Genomic DNA, 15,128 nt, shown 5'->3' on the forward strand with positions numbered 1-15,128 from the left:
CGTGAAAAAGGTGCTGAAGTTTTGATCGATACTTTCTGAGAGCATTTGTTTAGTTATCACAGACTAGAGATGTGCGCCGATGGCAAAATCATCGGCGGCGGCGTCCGATGATTTTTAGACCGGCGGCGGCGGCGTGATCGGCGTGGCATAATTTTTGATACTGCATGAGAACGTGGCTGTAGAAACTTTAAAATAAAGTCTTCTGAGTAATTACTACGCTATCCAAAACATATTATGTGTGTTTTCTAAATTATTGCCGAAAATCATATCCCATCATGACACTTGGCAACCATTTATTACCAATACCAACCTAACGATTACCAACGTGAAGTGGTATTATGGCCTTGTAGAATAAAGTTTGGACAAACAATAACCTTGACCACACACCTCAGAGGCACTTCCTCACGGACAGAGCCTGAACCACTATAATTCGCGGAACAATTCTTCCTAAGCGTAAGTGAAAAGTGCTGGGCAATGCAGTCTCTGAGATACCAAAGCTTCTAGAACTGAGTCCGTTTATACGACTTGCGTAGAACAACCTGTGTCTACCTTATACGAGGCGCCGAGGGTTAGCTTAGTGGCCACTCACAAGTAATACTAAAGGTATACCATTTAACATCAAATAATATTACAATCCAACATCACATAGTGCACCTGTGCACCTGCTAACCCTCCATACGAAAATGCTAGCTAGCTTACACACTTATTAGACACAGGCCTCTACGTGGGTAGCGCAATATGCATTTACGTTCTACAAAAAAGCTGTGCGAAATAATATCAAATATTAGGTTGTTGCATAATTTTTTTCCCACTTCAAAATTTTCTTGATATTTTCAGTAGTCTCGGGAATATTCTAGAATAAATCTAGTGTATAGTAGAATGTTCTCGAATCTTTCACGTAGGGTATATAAGCGCGGGCTTGTTACAGGGATTTAGTTAAAATCGAAAAAATGGACCAACAACATCTTCGAGTGATTTACTTATACGAACACCAATTGGGAACCAGTTCGAGGGAAACAGCAAATAAGATTAACAGTGCTTTTGGCCCAAACACTACTACCGATCGCACAGTACGAAATTGGTTCCAGCGCTTTAATGAAGGAGACACAAGTCTAAAAGACATTCCTCATACTGGTCGCCCCGTCATGTTTGACGAAGAAGCATTGCGGCGCGAGCTTGAGTTGCATCCGGATTCCACTACCAGGGATTTAGAGAAAACTCTTAAATATCACTACAGTACCATAGATCGCCATCTGCAGTCGATGGGTTACCGTAAAGTTTTGTCGAGATGGACGCCTCATGCTTTGACCGATGCTCAACGTGCATTACGAGTCAACATTTGTGAAAGTCTGCTGTTGCGCCCCCAAAGAAAGAGCTTCCTGGAGTCGATCATCACTGGAGACGAGTCCTGGGTCTTGTACGAGAACGTTACATGAAAAGCCTTTTGGATGCCTTCCGATAAACGGCCACCAACACAGCCGAAAAGCAGTCCGCATGGCCAGAAACTTCTCCTGTCAGTTTTCTGGGATTGGCAAGGAATGTTCTTGTGGGAGTTACTGGACGACCATCAGACTATTAATGCCGAAGCCTACGTGAATCAACTACAAAAGTTAGCGAACGCTGTTAAAGAAAAAAGCCAAAACGACTCGAAGTATCATTACTTCATGATAATGCAAGACCACATACGGCGAAAATGACCTGTAAATTTCTAGAGGAGCGCGGTTGGACAACAATATCTCATCCACCTTATAGCCCTGATCTAGCACTTTCCGACTATCATCTTTTTCGGGCTTTGAAACAGCATCTTCGTAAAAAGAAATTCGAAAATTCCGGCGACCTAAAAAATTACCTTGCCAACTTCTTTATGTCTCAGCCACTTACATTCTGGGCTAAGGGTATTAAAACTTTGCCTAGCAGATGGTTACATGTTCTAGATAATGATGGTGATTATATTGTCGATTAATTGTTTCAATAAATAATTATTACAAAAAAAATGTTTTTTTTCCAAAGTGGGAAAAGAATTATGCAACAACCTAATAATAACCTGAGATCCAGAAACTATACATCTTTTTAAATTAACACTAAATCGTTATCACAGCTAACACCGCAACGACAAAAATGATGCTAATTTGGTTCACCGGCAAATAATAATTAATAAGCGAAAAAGCATAAGGATCTTTAAATTATACCTCTGACACTATCTATTCACTACGCAACATGGAATAAGACACGTTAGGTATCAAAATTTCCCACGCCGATTATACGCCGGTCAAATTTATCGGCGGCGACAACGTGGAAAAATCGTCGGGGGCGGCGGCGCGGCGGCGCGGCGCACATGTCTATCACAGACCATAAGCTCTAAATAAGTATGGTGTGTAAAATGATTATTTTTTACTATGGTGTATACATAATATAAATGAGTATGGTAAGTATTCTTAGATACCTACATGTGTTTAAGGAACCTCATTAGCGTACACCTACCTACTAATTTCAGACCTTAGTGAAGTTTCCCTGACAGTATTTATTACTTGTCTGCAATGTCTGCTGGTCTGTTTGGGATAAACTTTACAACTTTTGGGACGTTTTTGATAAGTATTTTTTTGTTGTTAGACAAGGTTTTATAAATTTCAAGTGACAACTTACAAAACTGAATAACTGCATGATTTAAAAAAAAGCTCGTTAAATTCGTGTCACAGGTTATGAGAAGTTTGCATAATGAGGAAAAATCCACTTGACATTTTCAAGCCGCGAGCTGCTTTGCTACAATGTACAAAGGTTTTGCTTTAAAAATGTTTTAACCAACTCTCAGAATTTATGGTTAAATACTATATTTTTGATAGATCAATCTTACGGAAAAGCTATAGGTTATAGGTAATAGGTATAGTAGTTATGGGTAACCTAACAATATGGGCGAGTCAAACGTACCTATTGGGCATGCCGGAGTTAATTTGACAGTTTCAATAACTTTAGGATTCTTTTTTAATGATTTAATAAAGGTTGTTAACAAATTATTTTAAATAGGTACAAACATTCGTATTCACTAAATTGTACCGTTGCCCTGGTAAATTCTAATTGATTCTTAGATAGACATCTCTCGAGGACCATGGTAGGTATACTTTCACACATGGCACGCGACCAAACTATTTAACCTTTGAACGCCAGACGGCGAAGGAATATGTCGTGCCCCGGACGCCAGACGGAGTTCCGCGTAACGCGTAACTGACAGGCCGATACCGTCCGGCGGACTGTTAATCAGTGGGTCCCTTAAGTCCCAATTGCATTGGCGAAGCTGTCGGCTGTAGCCGTCGTTGGCGTCCTTGGCAAGACTTTCAGATGACGGCCACAGCCGACTGTGGCGGTCAAAAGGTTAAAAAGTAGCCGCATCAATCGCATTGTGTATCTTATTTAGTGTGTTGCAATACTTAGTTTCAAAAGTTTTCTGTCGCGAACACACTTGTGTGTGCTATTTGAATCTGTAACTACTAATAAATAAATTACTAAAATATTTCTGTATTTATTCAGATTTGACACTATCCTCCACCATTTAAAATTGCACAATAAGTATACACAGTGACACAACACACTAACAGTGTCGATAGATAATTTTACCTTCAAAATAAGCTAGAGTCGGACCAAGAAAAGTCTGCATAGGATTTGATAACCCACGCAGTGCAAGTGTTATTTATACGTCATAATTTCAAAGAAGTTTGACTTTTAAAATAAGTAATAACACTTGCACTGCGTGGGCTATCAAATCCGCTGCAGACGTTTCTTGGTCTGACTCTATTTTAAATTTTTGATTCAATTTCAAGGAGAACGTTTAATAGGTATGTTTAGATGAATACCTGTATTATAATATAACTTATAAGACATTTATCTTGTTCGCAGGATAAACACTACCTCTGTATAATGGCGTCCGACTCTCCAGACCAGAACTTGACTCAATACTTCGCTCTCTGCAACGACTTCATCCACGCAGCGCGGCTTAGAGATGGACACGTACTCATTCATTGGTAAGTATCCATCATCATCCATATCTATAGGTAGTATTACTTATGGCATTCACAAGTGATTCGCACTTGGCCGCTAAAACCCCGCGCTTGGTTCATGGAACGCCGCAGTCCCTATTTCTCGACTGTAAAATTAACTACACTTGTATTTATTCCGAATATAAATGCCTGACTAATATTAATGGATGTGATAAAACAATTCATCATACCAACAGTTAATTTAATACCATGCCCTGTCCTGTATAGGCAGATGGTCGCTTACTCAACTAATGGCTAATGATATAATAATATTCGAATATGCAACGTTAAAAATTCCGTTAGGGAATGGAAGCGGTTAATATACTTTCCCGTAATTAGATAGTAAATATGTGTGGAAATACCCCGTTTATGTGTATTTTCCAAGCCTCGTCTAGTCTGCAGAAGCAGTCGTGCGTGGAATTGAGATATTATTTACTTGCTTACTTCGTCTAACAGATAATTGCGTCTAGGCATAGAGAAAAAAGTACATAGAGTGCTCACTCCGTACATCAATTTTGGTACCAAAACGACTACCTATTATTTTAGTAGTCGACATCTACCATCGAGTAGCGAAATTATCAGTAGGTACTGCTACTTAATAATAGATGTTGCAGCAACCGAAAAGCTCAGCAATTTTCAGCTAATATTATAACCGGATTAACCGGAACTCTATTTTCAACTCCTTCTGCTTCATATTAGTATATTAATAATAATATAATTCATAGCCCGCAGGGCAGCTTGTGGCGAGCTGTTGGGGAGTAACGACCCCACGGACCCGAGTGCTCCCGAGAGTCGGTCAGGGTCTCCGTCTCCGGCGTGTCTTCGTCGGTCGGAGTGGACCCCAAGGGGACCCGCAGGGCTCTCAGCTCTGGCTTGCCTTCATTGGCCGTCCAGAGAGGAGTCGCTAGAGCTATATGCTCCAGGGGTGGAAGTGAAAGATGCATAAGACGCGAGTTGGCACAGTGGCTGGTAACAGCCACTGGGTAGAAAGCGGCGCACACCTCTCGACACCCCTGAGCCGCTCACACCGATGTTGCTCCTGGTCGTCTTTACGACGGCAGTTTCAGGGGCCCATCTAGTCAGCGGCGAGTCACCGCCTGCCTCGATGACGGTGTTAACATTGTTATGGCAGGTGTCCGGACCTCTTTTACAATAGCCCAATCTCATTGTCCACCCAAACATCAATCCATAGACCGGTCTACTGTTCACTTTTTCTACAATAGTCCCAATGCCTGCTGAGACCGGTTCATGGGTGTCTATTGTTGCGCCTGTGAACGGGTTCCAGCAGGCGTTCTACATGACATTAAAGCTCTCCAAAGGGCCTCTACGTGTTGGATCTATATCCCCACGCAAGCCTATCAAAAGACCGGGATTTATAGGCCCGTGATATCTAAGGAGATACAAATAATATAATTCATATTAGTATATTAATTCATATTAGTTTATTATTATTGTTTGCATATTAGTTGTAAATTGTTGTTCAATACAATTTTCCTGAGTCGCCACACGAGAGACATCATCGAGTAGCGCTACCTACTGATAATTCCGCTACTCGATGCTAGATGTCGACTGCGAAAACAATAGTCGTTTTGGTAAAACTGATGTATGGAGTGAACACTCTATTCTTACTATATTTCTCTATGGTCTAGGTAAGCTTGTAAGTGGTGACAAATGTGTAGGATAACGCTCAAGGTTAATATTTTGGCTTGTAAAGTTAGATTGTGGCAGAGCTATTCTAAAATTCCCATTGGGAACTACGGCGCGGCGACCTATTCATACATTGGTAAGAAGCATAACACCAGCCGTGGCAGCCCCAAAGGATGAATTCATAATCGTCATATTCGCTTGTGAACTTGATGTAGGTTCTGAATAAAATAATGTTTGCGAGTTACATCAAGCAATTAATGTTAAATTGATTTAGCAAAGTTTTGAATGCAATTAAGCTACAAAAGTTGCAGACATTTTAAATAATTACTTCAATTTTAGCTTATTATTTAATTGGATGTTTTACAGATTGCGCCATATTCCTTTGACTTTGCTTTCAATTATAATAATTAGTCAAACTTTAATAGTCAAATACTTATAGAAAATAACGAACGAATAAGCAGGGACCAGCGACTAAATTGGAAGTCATATACATACCTATTATTTTTTAACATCAACCGTTTATATTTGAATAGTGTTGTGGTTTTGGTGCTTGGAAATGTCGGAATAAAGCTTAGTATTAAATGCGAAATTGGTTAAAAGATATGGTTAACATTCATGTCATTCTCCTTCGCAATTATTTTAAATTATTCTGAGATATCTTTTAAAGATTTAAAGCAAAAGTAGACCTAATTTTAGTTGATTTGCACCGTTAAACCCCATTCCACCCACGCGACTACCAGTTTTGGACTGAATATTCCATTAAACAACAGTTCCTGACCCTCCTTCTTAGAAATTGGCGCCGAGGGAGGGCGCCTCTGACCGTTGATAGTATCGTTCGTTATAATAACTAATTTTCAGCCGAACGTCGGGTGAAATTGCTAACGATTTCGGGGTAAATTAAGGTTGGTTTTTATTAAACAATTCGGTTCACCAGGTATGGATTAGCTGACCTGATTGTATTTTTGTTCGGGTCAATGGTAGTTGGCCGCTTTATTGAGCTCGGCTAATTTTATTTGCGTGTTTCCAAGCGAGTCGCCACACGAAATCGTATCTAATTAATGCTGCTTTATGGTTTAAAATACACAATAGTTAATTCATGCAACTCTTGACTTTAAACGAAATAAACTTTAAAAAATATGCTAAATCGCGTTTGTCTCACGAATGTTTTTCTATTCTGACTAAGCTTTGTATTGTAGTTGGGGATGGATTTGGGCTAGTAGGCAGCTAGCCTAACACTATCAAACAAAACCCTTGTATACTCAAACTTAAGCTTAAGCTTGGTTTGTCTGTAACTTGAAAGAATGCGAAAGATTCCATTTTATGTCAAAGATTCCTACTGCCTGAAAGACAGAGTCTCATGCCTATTATTTATTTATAGTATAAGAGGACTTACCTACCTAATAAAAGTTTAAAACATAAGTATTAATGGTAACTATATTTTTTTCCACAGTTTAGCGGGTATGTCACGTAGTGTGACAGTGGCGGTAGCGTACATCATGTCAGTGACACCTTTAAACTGGCGTGAAGCGCTCAAAGTGGTGCGCGCGGGCCGCGCTGTTGCCAACCCGAACCTCGGGTTCCAGCGTCAACTGCAGGATTTCGAGACCTACAAACTAGTTGAGGTATGTCTATCATTTGTCTCTTACAATATGGTGTGACGGGGGTGTTGGTCAACTGCAATCATTCTCTATAGATCCAGTCGATAGATCCAAAATAGATCTAGTGAGAAAAGTATTTCTTCTTAGATCGAAAATGTATGTTGACATTTAGAAACTGGATCTATAGGGAAAATGGGACAACGCGCTTAAAGTTATGTGCACGGACTGCTCTATCGCCAATCCTAACGGCTTTCATCGTCAGCTGCAGGTTTTCGAGACCTACAAGGTGGTCGAGGTATGCCTCCTTTATATTGCAGCAAGGTGAGAAGCTAGGCTACGGTCGACAGGCGTGAAGCGCTGAAAGTGGTACGCAACGCGAGGGCCACGCCGTGGTTCACCCCAACTTCTGCTTTCAATGTCAGAGTTACTAGGCTTAAAGACTTACAAGCTAGTTAAGAAGGTATGTCTAGCCTTTAGCAGGTGTCTTAAGGCACTAAAAGCGAGCGCAGAGCGCGCGGTCGGCACTTTCAAACGTATCGCTTCCATTCGTCGATCGAAGTATTTTGTTATTACTTAGGTCCTTTAAAAAAATTGTGTGACCGCAGATAAGTGGGATAAGTTATCTTATTTACTAAATAACTAGGTACTTACACATAGTCGACTATCAAAAACAACTTAATCTTTGCGTAAGATGAAGTTATAATATTTTATCTATATCTTCTGAAAGAAAATTTTGGATTCGTAAATATTTTCCCACCGTCACGTCAGCCATTAATCAAAACATGCTTGATGTTGTCTTTCAATTGTTGGCTTTGCGCCAAAAACCGAATAATTTATTAAAATATTTACGTAACATTCTGTCGTACCCTTGTTTACAATGTTCACTTGCCTTTCTTACGGAACAAAGGCAATTTTTGCGGAAATTGTATTTCAGAGTTCGTTAACTGTGATGTAAGAGCCGCAGGCGGGTTTATTATGTTCGCCCCGTGCTCATCGCCAAAGGAACCCTTTCGGTACATCGCTAATTTGATCGATAAGGGTCCGTACAACGTGTCCATTCTCAGTTCTCACCCTCACATTCCATGTTCGCTTTTTCAATTGTTGTCACGTTTCTAAGATACTATTGTGATGACCAACTGTGACTTCATTTAAGCATTCCAAAAACTTCTTATAATACAACGAATAGTATTATAAGAAGATATTTCATAATAACAAATATTTTTTATCTGGTTATGTACCTAGTTATGGGAGTTAAGTTTTATGTCCTTGTCCGGCGCTCAATTAAAATTCCCGACAACGGTAAGACACAAGTTGCAAGAGCAAACTAATTACCGAGTTTCATTTCCTGCATCCGCAGCTACTAAACCACACGCTAGGTACGTACGCTACGTACTTAATTCCTGAAGACAACGTTTGTCTTGCAGTAAACCCCGAGATCCTGCGAAGTTGAGGTTAAGTCTATATAATGGAAACTTGATCTTGTCTAGTACAACACAGGTCAGAACTATGTCATTATCATCAAACAAAGCTAATGGACTTGTAATAGAAACTGACGGCATAGCATTACTCATCATAATGGTAGGTATATGACATTAGTAACTGTAATGTCATGTAATGTTTAATTAATGAGCTGTACTGGCATGTTTTAGGCTAGGTAGGTCTAAAAATGTGTTATAATGAACAGTATGTTGTGTAAATTTGCTAATTCAAAGGGTTTTTGCCTTTTTTTCAGTCATCCACATGCACTCTCTTGAAGTCTTACTAGTTACCAAAATGCTTAAATAAATTATATTAAATAAAATCTATCCGAGCCCAATGCGACTTGCTAAAAATACTTTTATAAGAACTCGCTAAGTACAGTCAACTGTAAAAATATGGGTGCACAAATCATCTCAAAAATATGTCCCATAGCTCTTATGTCAGCGAATTAAGAACTATGGGACATATGTTTGAATAAGTTGGCTACACCCATATTTTTACAGTTGACTGTACCTATTTTTTAATCATTGTACCTACATAATATTTCCCAAATTCATAATTACATCTTTATTCATTTGTGCAGGAAAGAAGACGTCTAAAAGAGCGCTACCCGTCCCTCGCGCTCGCTGATAGCGACCTTTCAGAGTGCCGGGTGATGCTGGACTCGTATCAGACAATGCTGAGCCAGCGCACCATCTGCGAGGGCAAGTGCTCTATGGGCCGCCAATGCCCTACTGGTATGTGACAAAACTCAGTTATGGCATTGTACCAGAGTAGACGTCTAAAAGAGCGCTACCCGTCCCTCGCGCTCGCTGATAGCGACCTCTCCGACTGCCGGGTGATGCTGGACTCGTATCAGACCATGCTGAGCCAGCGCACCATCTGCGAGGGCAAATCCATGGGCCGCCAATGCCCTACTGGTATGTGAAACTGAGTTATAGCATTCTAGGAGAGAGACGTCTAAAAGAGCGACTCGTCCCTCGCGCTCGCAGATAGCGACCTCTCCGAGTGCCGGGTGATGCTGGACTCGTATCAGACTATGCTGAGCCAGAGCACCATCTGCGAGGGCAAGTGCTCTATGGGCCGCCAATGCCCTACTGGTATGTGTAACCGAGTTGTGGCATTTTCATATGTGGCATATTGACGTTGTGGTCCTAAATTTTACTGTCACTGTTTCTAGAAAGGTACGAGCATTTTAATTAGAACGATATGCAAAATATATTTTTGTATTTGAGTGTTTTTTTATTAGGTGACATATTGTGCTGATTATTTAGCATTTTAGTATTTAGATGGTTTTATAATCGTACCTATATAATGATCAAAAACAATAAAGGTAAATCGGAACCATAATATAATATTACTTATTAAAGGCGAAACTACTGCATAACTTTTAGGTAAAAGAGTAAACTAACTAATTAAATTTGGGGACGTATAATATTTCGCGTCGTTAAAATTCTCGTTAACTCCGCAAAGTTATAGAGTTATTATACTGAGCGAAATGGCTGACGCAAATATTGTACCTGCCATGCAAAATTCAAATTATTACCGCAGAAATCTAGATGCAGAAAGCTTGATAGGTATGTTTCGCTTTACAATACAATTATGAAGGGATTTTGAATGTAATTTAAAGACGACATTACGAGTAGCATTAGCGCCCGTGGTTTGCTCATTTCTTAATTTTAACCTTATTATTTTATTGTAAACTTCAGCTAATCGTATTCATTTATCGTGTAAAAATTCTGGTTAAGGAAGTAGGTAGATACCTATGTAAATGTATATAGGGCCTATGTTATAGGTACAATGTCTACCTAACATCGATACTGATAAGTTGACACAAGAAAAAGACATTAAATAAGAAATATCCCCGGAAATCTTGATTGAATACCTAAACAGTTTCGAGATAGCCGTCAGCGCCAAACTCCTTGAATGTTTGTGTCAATAAGGAATTAAGTTATACAAATGGCTCCATCTTTAATCGCTGTCGGAATGAAAGACAGTAATATCATGAGGAAATGTGTGGTTAGCTGTTGCTACAGGATTTTGGATTTACTGTACTTACGTAGGTACCTACATAAGTCGTAGGTATAAAGACTTCGTAAAATACTCGTAGATCTATATACGAATTTTAATAAAAGAGTTATTAGGATAAAGGCCGAATGAATTTTACTATTTGATACTAAAACTAAACTATGTACCTAATAATGTAAAAATTTACTTACAAAAACGTTAAATAATTCCAAATTGCGAAGCGTCGAATGAAATCAGACTAGGCAGATGCGTTGTTTCCGAGCCAGGGTTTTCTGAGAAACAGGCCGCGTAGCCAAGATGCCAATCGCTTACGCTGCGTAGCGATCGAAACGCAACTGTCACTTTCGCACTAATATGGAAGAGTGATAGAGAGACATAAAGCTTTTCGTTGTCGAAGCGATAGCGATTGTAACCTTGGCTAGGCCGGCTGTGACGCTCGGCAATTTGCCGTACCTACGAGTCGGACGTGCCAGACGAATGCTAAATTGAATACTAATGCTTCAGGTATTCTCAAAGGTAGCAACTTAATTTTCACGTGCCAGAAAAGAAAAGTTGTAATAAAATGTCTGCAATTTACAGTATATCTATCAATCTAATAAAATAATGTTCTTGAAACTTTTCACGATAAAAGTCTTTATTTCGACATTTGAATTTTCTTTTACTTTTTTGCTAATTGCCTATGCCGTTTCTCTACCAGCTACTTATTGCGCTTATGGCACTTGTCCCACCAAGAGCGAGTAAGCGATTAACTATCGGCGATTTTCTCGCCCAAAAAACGAACAAAAGATTAGGATCCTGTAAAAGTAAAAGAGACACATATATTAATAGTTCATCGCTGGCTGTTCACACTGCCGGCGAGAACACTCGCTCTACTAGTTTATCGCCGGGATAAGATAAAACTAGCTCAGCGGTACTCGCTCGGCGATGCTCGCTTCGTAGTTAGAACTCAAGCTGCGAGACCAATCAGTCTGCGTGTTCGGCTACGCTGCACCGCCCGAGCGAGTGACGCGAGTAATAGCCCGTCGCACTCGGACACTCGCCTATAGCCGAGCGACAAAACTATTGGACCTAACACTCGCTTCTCGCCGCTCGCCCACTCGTTTCTAGTTTATCGTTCTACTCGCTTATCGCTCATCGTCGGCGGTGGGACAAGTGCCTATACAACTTATTGCGCTACAAATAAGATCGTGTCAGATATTTTTGCTACCTTCGTTATATAACATATTATTGCTGGTGACTGTACCATGAAAAGTCAATACTAAGTAGCCATTCGATACATTTTTTTTACTGTAGGTAGGTACCTATATTGGGTCGTTTGAGTAGTTTCACAAAAAACCGGACAAGTGCGAGTCGGACTCGCCCACCGAGGGTTCCGTACTTTTTAGTATTTGTTGTTATAGCGGCAACAGAAATACATCATCTGTGAAAATTTCAACTGTCTAGCTATCACGGTCCGTGAGATACAGCCTGGTGACAGACGGACGGACGGACGGACGGACAGCGGAGTCTTAGTAATAGGGTCCCGTTTTACCCTTTGGGTACGGGTACCCTAAAAAGATCCTATGGAACGACAACGTCTATAATACCTATTTATAAAGGATACAATTTTACGAAATTAACCGTAGATACTCGTCCATTTTTTTCTTTTTGTGTAAGAGTTGACAACTAAGCTAATTATTAAAAGCCTCAAAGACGCAGCCGAAAATGCCTTCAATTACGCCTCTAGTGAAGTGTGATAATTTGTCTCCCGCAGCAAAATTAACAAGTTACTTACTTACCTAGAACAATCTAGTTCGCGTGACTGGGGGCCGTTTTAGCGCTCCAATAATATTGTTACTGCGGGCAGTCAATCTTATTGATCGATGCTTTGGCGAAATTACGACAACAGTCGTTAAAACTGTGCCAGGATTTAATATTCAGCCGGCTTTCTGATTTGATAAAAAATGATTTATCACGGCTTGTTTGCGAGATATATAAATGTATGACTGAGTTCGGCCACACTTCATGGAAACTTATTCCATGTGCTACTTCAAATATGGCGCTTCTATAGGATATATCGTATGTACGCATTGTTGCTGCCAAGACTATGCAATGTTAGCGTGGTCAAAGGCCATATGTACATTTTTTTACGTATATATAATGCACCTCAATGTGTGTATTTTTCTAGACATGTTATGTGAACACTTATGCGTACGAGGGGTGCCTTTTAAGTTCTGTCGTTTGTAAAATTTAAAGACAATTTAAACCTTAAGTAATATTGTTTTTTTAAGAACTTGCTGTGATATTTAATACACTTCTTCATTTGGTCGATTCAGTTTTGAAACCACTTATTCCACTCCGAAGTTGGGGCTTCAAAATGGCCGTTTTGTAACCGCCTCTTCTTGTGTTCGGTACCATTGACCACGAAGACATTGCTTGATTTTAGGGAAAGTAAAGAAATCATTAGGGCTCTAGCCAGGGCTGTACGGCGGGTGGTCGAGAATTTCGACGTTTTGCTCTAGTAAAAACGCAATTGTTTGCCAGGAGGAGTGTGAGCTTGCATTGTCATGGTTCAGTACCATTCGATGTTTTCGGTTGATTTTTCGGAATTCACTTATAGCTTCTACTTAGTAAGCAAACTGTAATATACTAGTCAGGGTTAACTGTTTTGTGATCTTCTAACACGATGTTGGCAACGTGTCCACTTTTGGCGACAAACGAGGCGACTATTTTTTAAGTACTACTTGAGCGTATGACTTAGGTATATATTTGGTCGGTTTCGGCTCGTTTTAGAACACTCAGACGGTGGATTGCTGTTTGGAATTAATCTGGATCATAAGCATAAATCCAAGGAAATGGATATTCCGATGTATGTAGGTACTTCTTTTGTTATGTTATTTTTGACATTTAGACATGACGATCCTTTTGTGAAATTCTTAGTGTTAAATTTGATCTGTATAATAAATAATCCAATGTTATTATGGAATAATATTAACATCAATAAATTGCTCTGATAATTAGATTAAGATTAATTACGATTCATAAGAGCTTGTTGCTAGGCCTACATGAATAAAGTATATTTTGAGTTTGAGTTTGAGATTCATCACCACTCACAATGTCATAAACGAGTTTTGTATCTCCTCGATCGAATTACTGTAGAGTTTTGCGGCACCATCTAGTGCGCGCCGTTTTTCGGTCGGCAGTAAGCAATTAAATGTGGTGTCCGGTGAGAGTTTTTTTTTTACACCTAGTTTTTCATGTAAGATTTTTTAAATGGTTGTCCGTGAAATGCGTATAGAAGCTTCTATATTTCGGTATATCACATAGCGATCTTCGACGATCAGCTGCCGTACAGCCTCAATGCTTTCCTGGTTTTTCGCGGTGTTCGGACGACCTTCACCCAGTCTATCACTGAGACTAGAGCAATCGCGTTAAAATTCCAAATACCAGCGTTACACAGTCAGAAGGCATGATGCTTTGTCAATGAAAACAGAAGTCAGCTCTGTAAAGCACTGAAGTCGCGTTAAACCTCATTTAAAGATACGTATAGAAAATTATCGCAAGGAAATTTTCCTAACTATGAAACTTCCATTTTCACAACTGACTTGTCAACTTTAACTCGACGCTATACTAAAACAGTTCGGTCAATCATGATTCGTTTAATTGTTTTTGAAGGCTTAATTCACATAGTTTGATACGATGGTAGTTTTTTTTATATAATTGTGAGAGATTTGCAAACGACAAGACTTAAAAGGCGGCCCTCGTATTTACAGAAAAACCAGACATGTTATTATTTAATACATATTTATAAATAATATTGTTCTGATCAAGGTTCCCTCTGCCACTCTAGGCGTCTGTAGAACCGGGTCGAAGCGGCAGTCGCGGCCCCGCCGACCGTCCACGGCCTCCGGCGACGCGCCGGGCCTCAAACGATCTCCCTCCACGCTCTCTACTATGTCTACAACTTCTACAGCCTCGGGTTATCGGCCGAGGTCCTCGCCCGCGGGGCTGTTTAGCTACACCGGGGGTGAGTGTACAAGTAATACAAGCCCTCAAACGATCTCCCTCCACGCTCTCTACTATGTCTACAACTTCTACAGCCTCGGGTTATCGGCCGAGGTCCTCGCCCGCGGGTCTGCTTAGCTACACCGGGGGTGAGTGTACAAGTAATACAAGCCCTCAAACGATCTCCCTCCACGCTCTCTACTATGTCTACAACTTCTACAGCCTCGGGTTATCGGCCGAGGTCCTCGCCCGCGGGGCTGTTTAGCTACACCGGGGGTGAGTGTACAAGTAATACAAGCCCTCAAACGATCTCCCTCCACGCTCTCTACTATGTCTACAACTTCTACAGCCTCGGGTTATCGGC

General features: G+C 40.3%; 1 protein-coding gene and 1 long non-coding RNA gene across 2 annotated transcripts in view; both read left to right on the forward strand.

The window, feature by feature from the left end:
* Nucleotides 1-15,128, forward strand: part of LOC134795579 (uncharacterized) — a 265,880-nt gene that overhangs the window by 240,032 nt on the left and 10,720 nt on the right. The gene's annotated exons all lie outside the window — the stretch shown is intronic.
* LOC134795573 (dual specificity protein phosphatase 22-like) overlaps nt 1-15,128 on the forward strand; it is an 85,979-nt gene that overhangs the window by 63,827 nt on the left and 7,024 nt on the right. The window contains exons 3-6 of the mRNA XM_063767467.1: nt 3,889-4,013; nt 7,126-7,297; nt 9,336-9,489; nt 14,610-14,786. Coding sequence (XP_063623537.1) covers nt 3,889-4,013; nt 7,126-7,297; nt 9,336-9,489; nt 14,610-14,786 — 628 coding nt within the window. The remainder of the gene's footprint in view (nt 1-3,888; nt 4,014-7,125; nt 7,298-9,335; nt 9,490-14,609; nt 14,787-15,128) is intronic.

Source organism: Cydia splendana, chromosome 12 (assembly GCF_910591565.1).
Source record: "Cydia splendana chromosome 12, ilCydSple1.2, whole genome shotgun sequence".
NCBI classification, from domain to species: Eukaryota; Metazoa; Arthropoda; class Insecta; order Lepidoptera; family Tortricidae; genus Cydia; species Cydia splendana.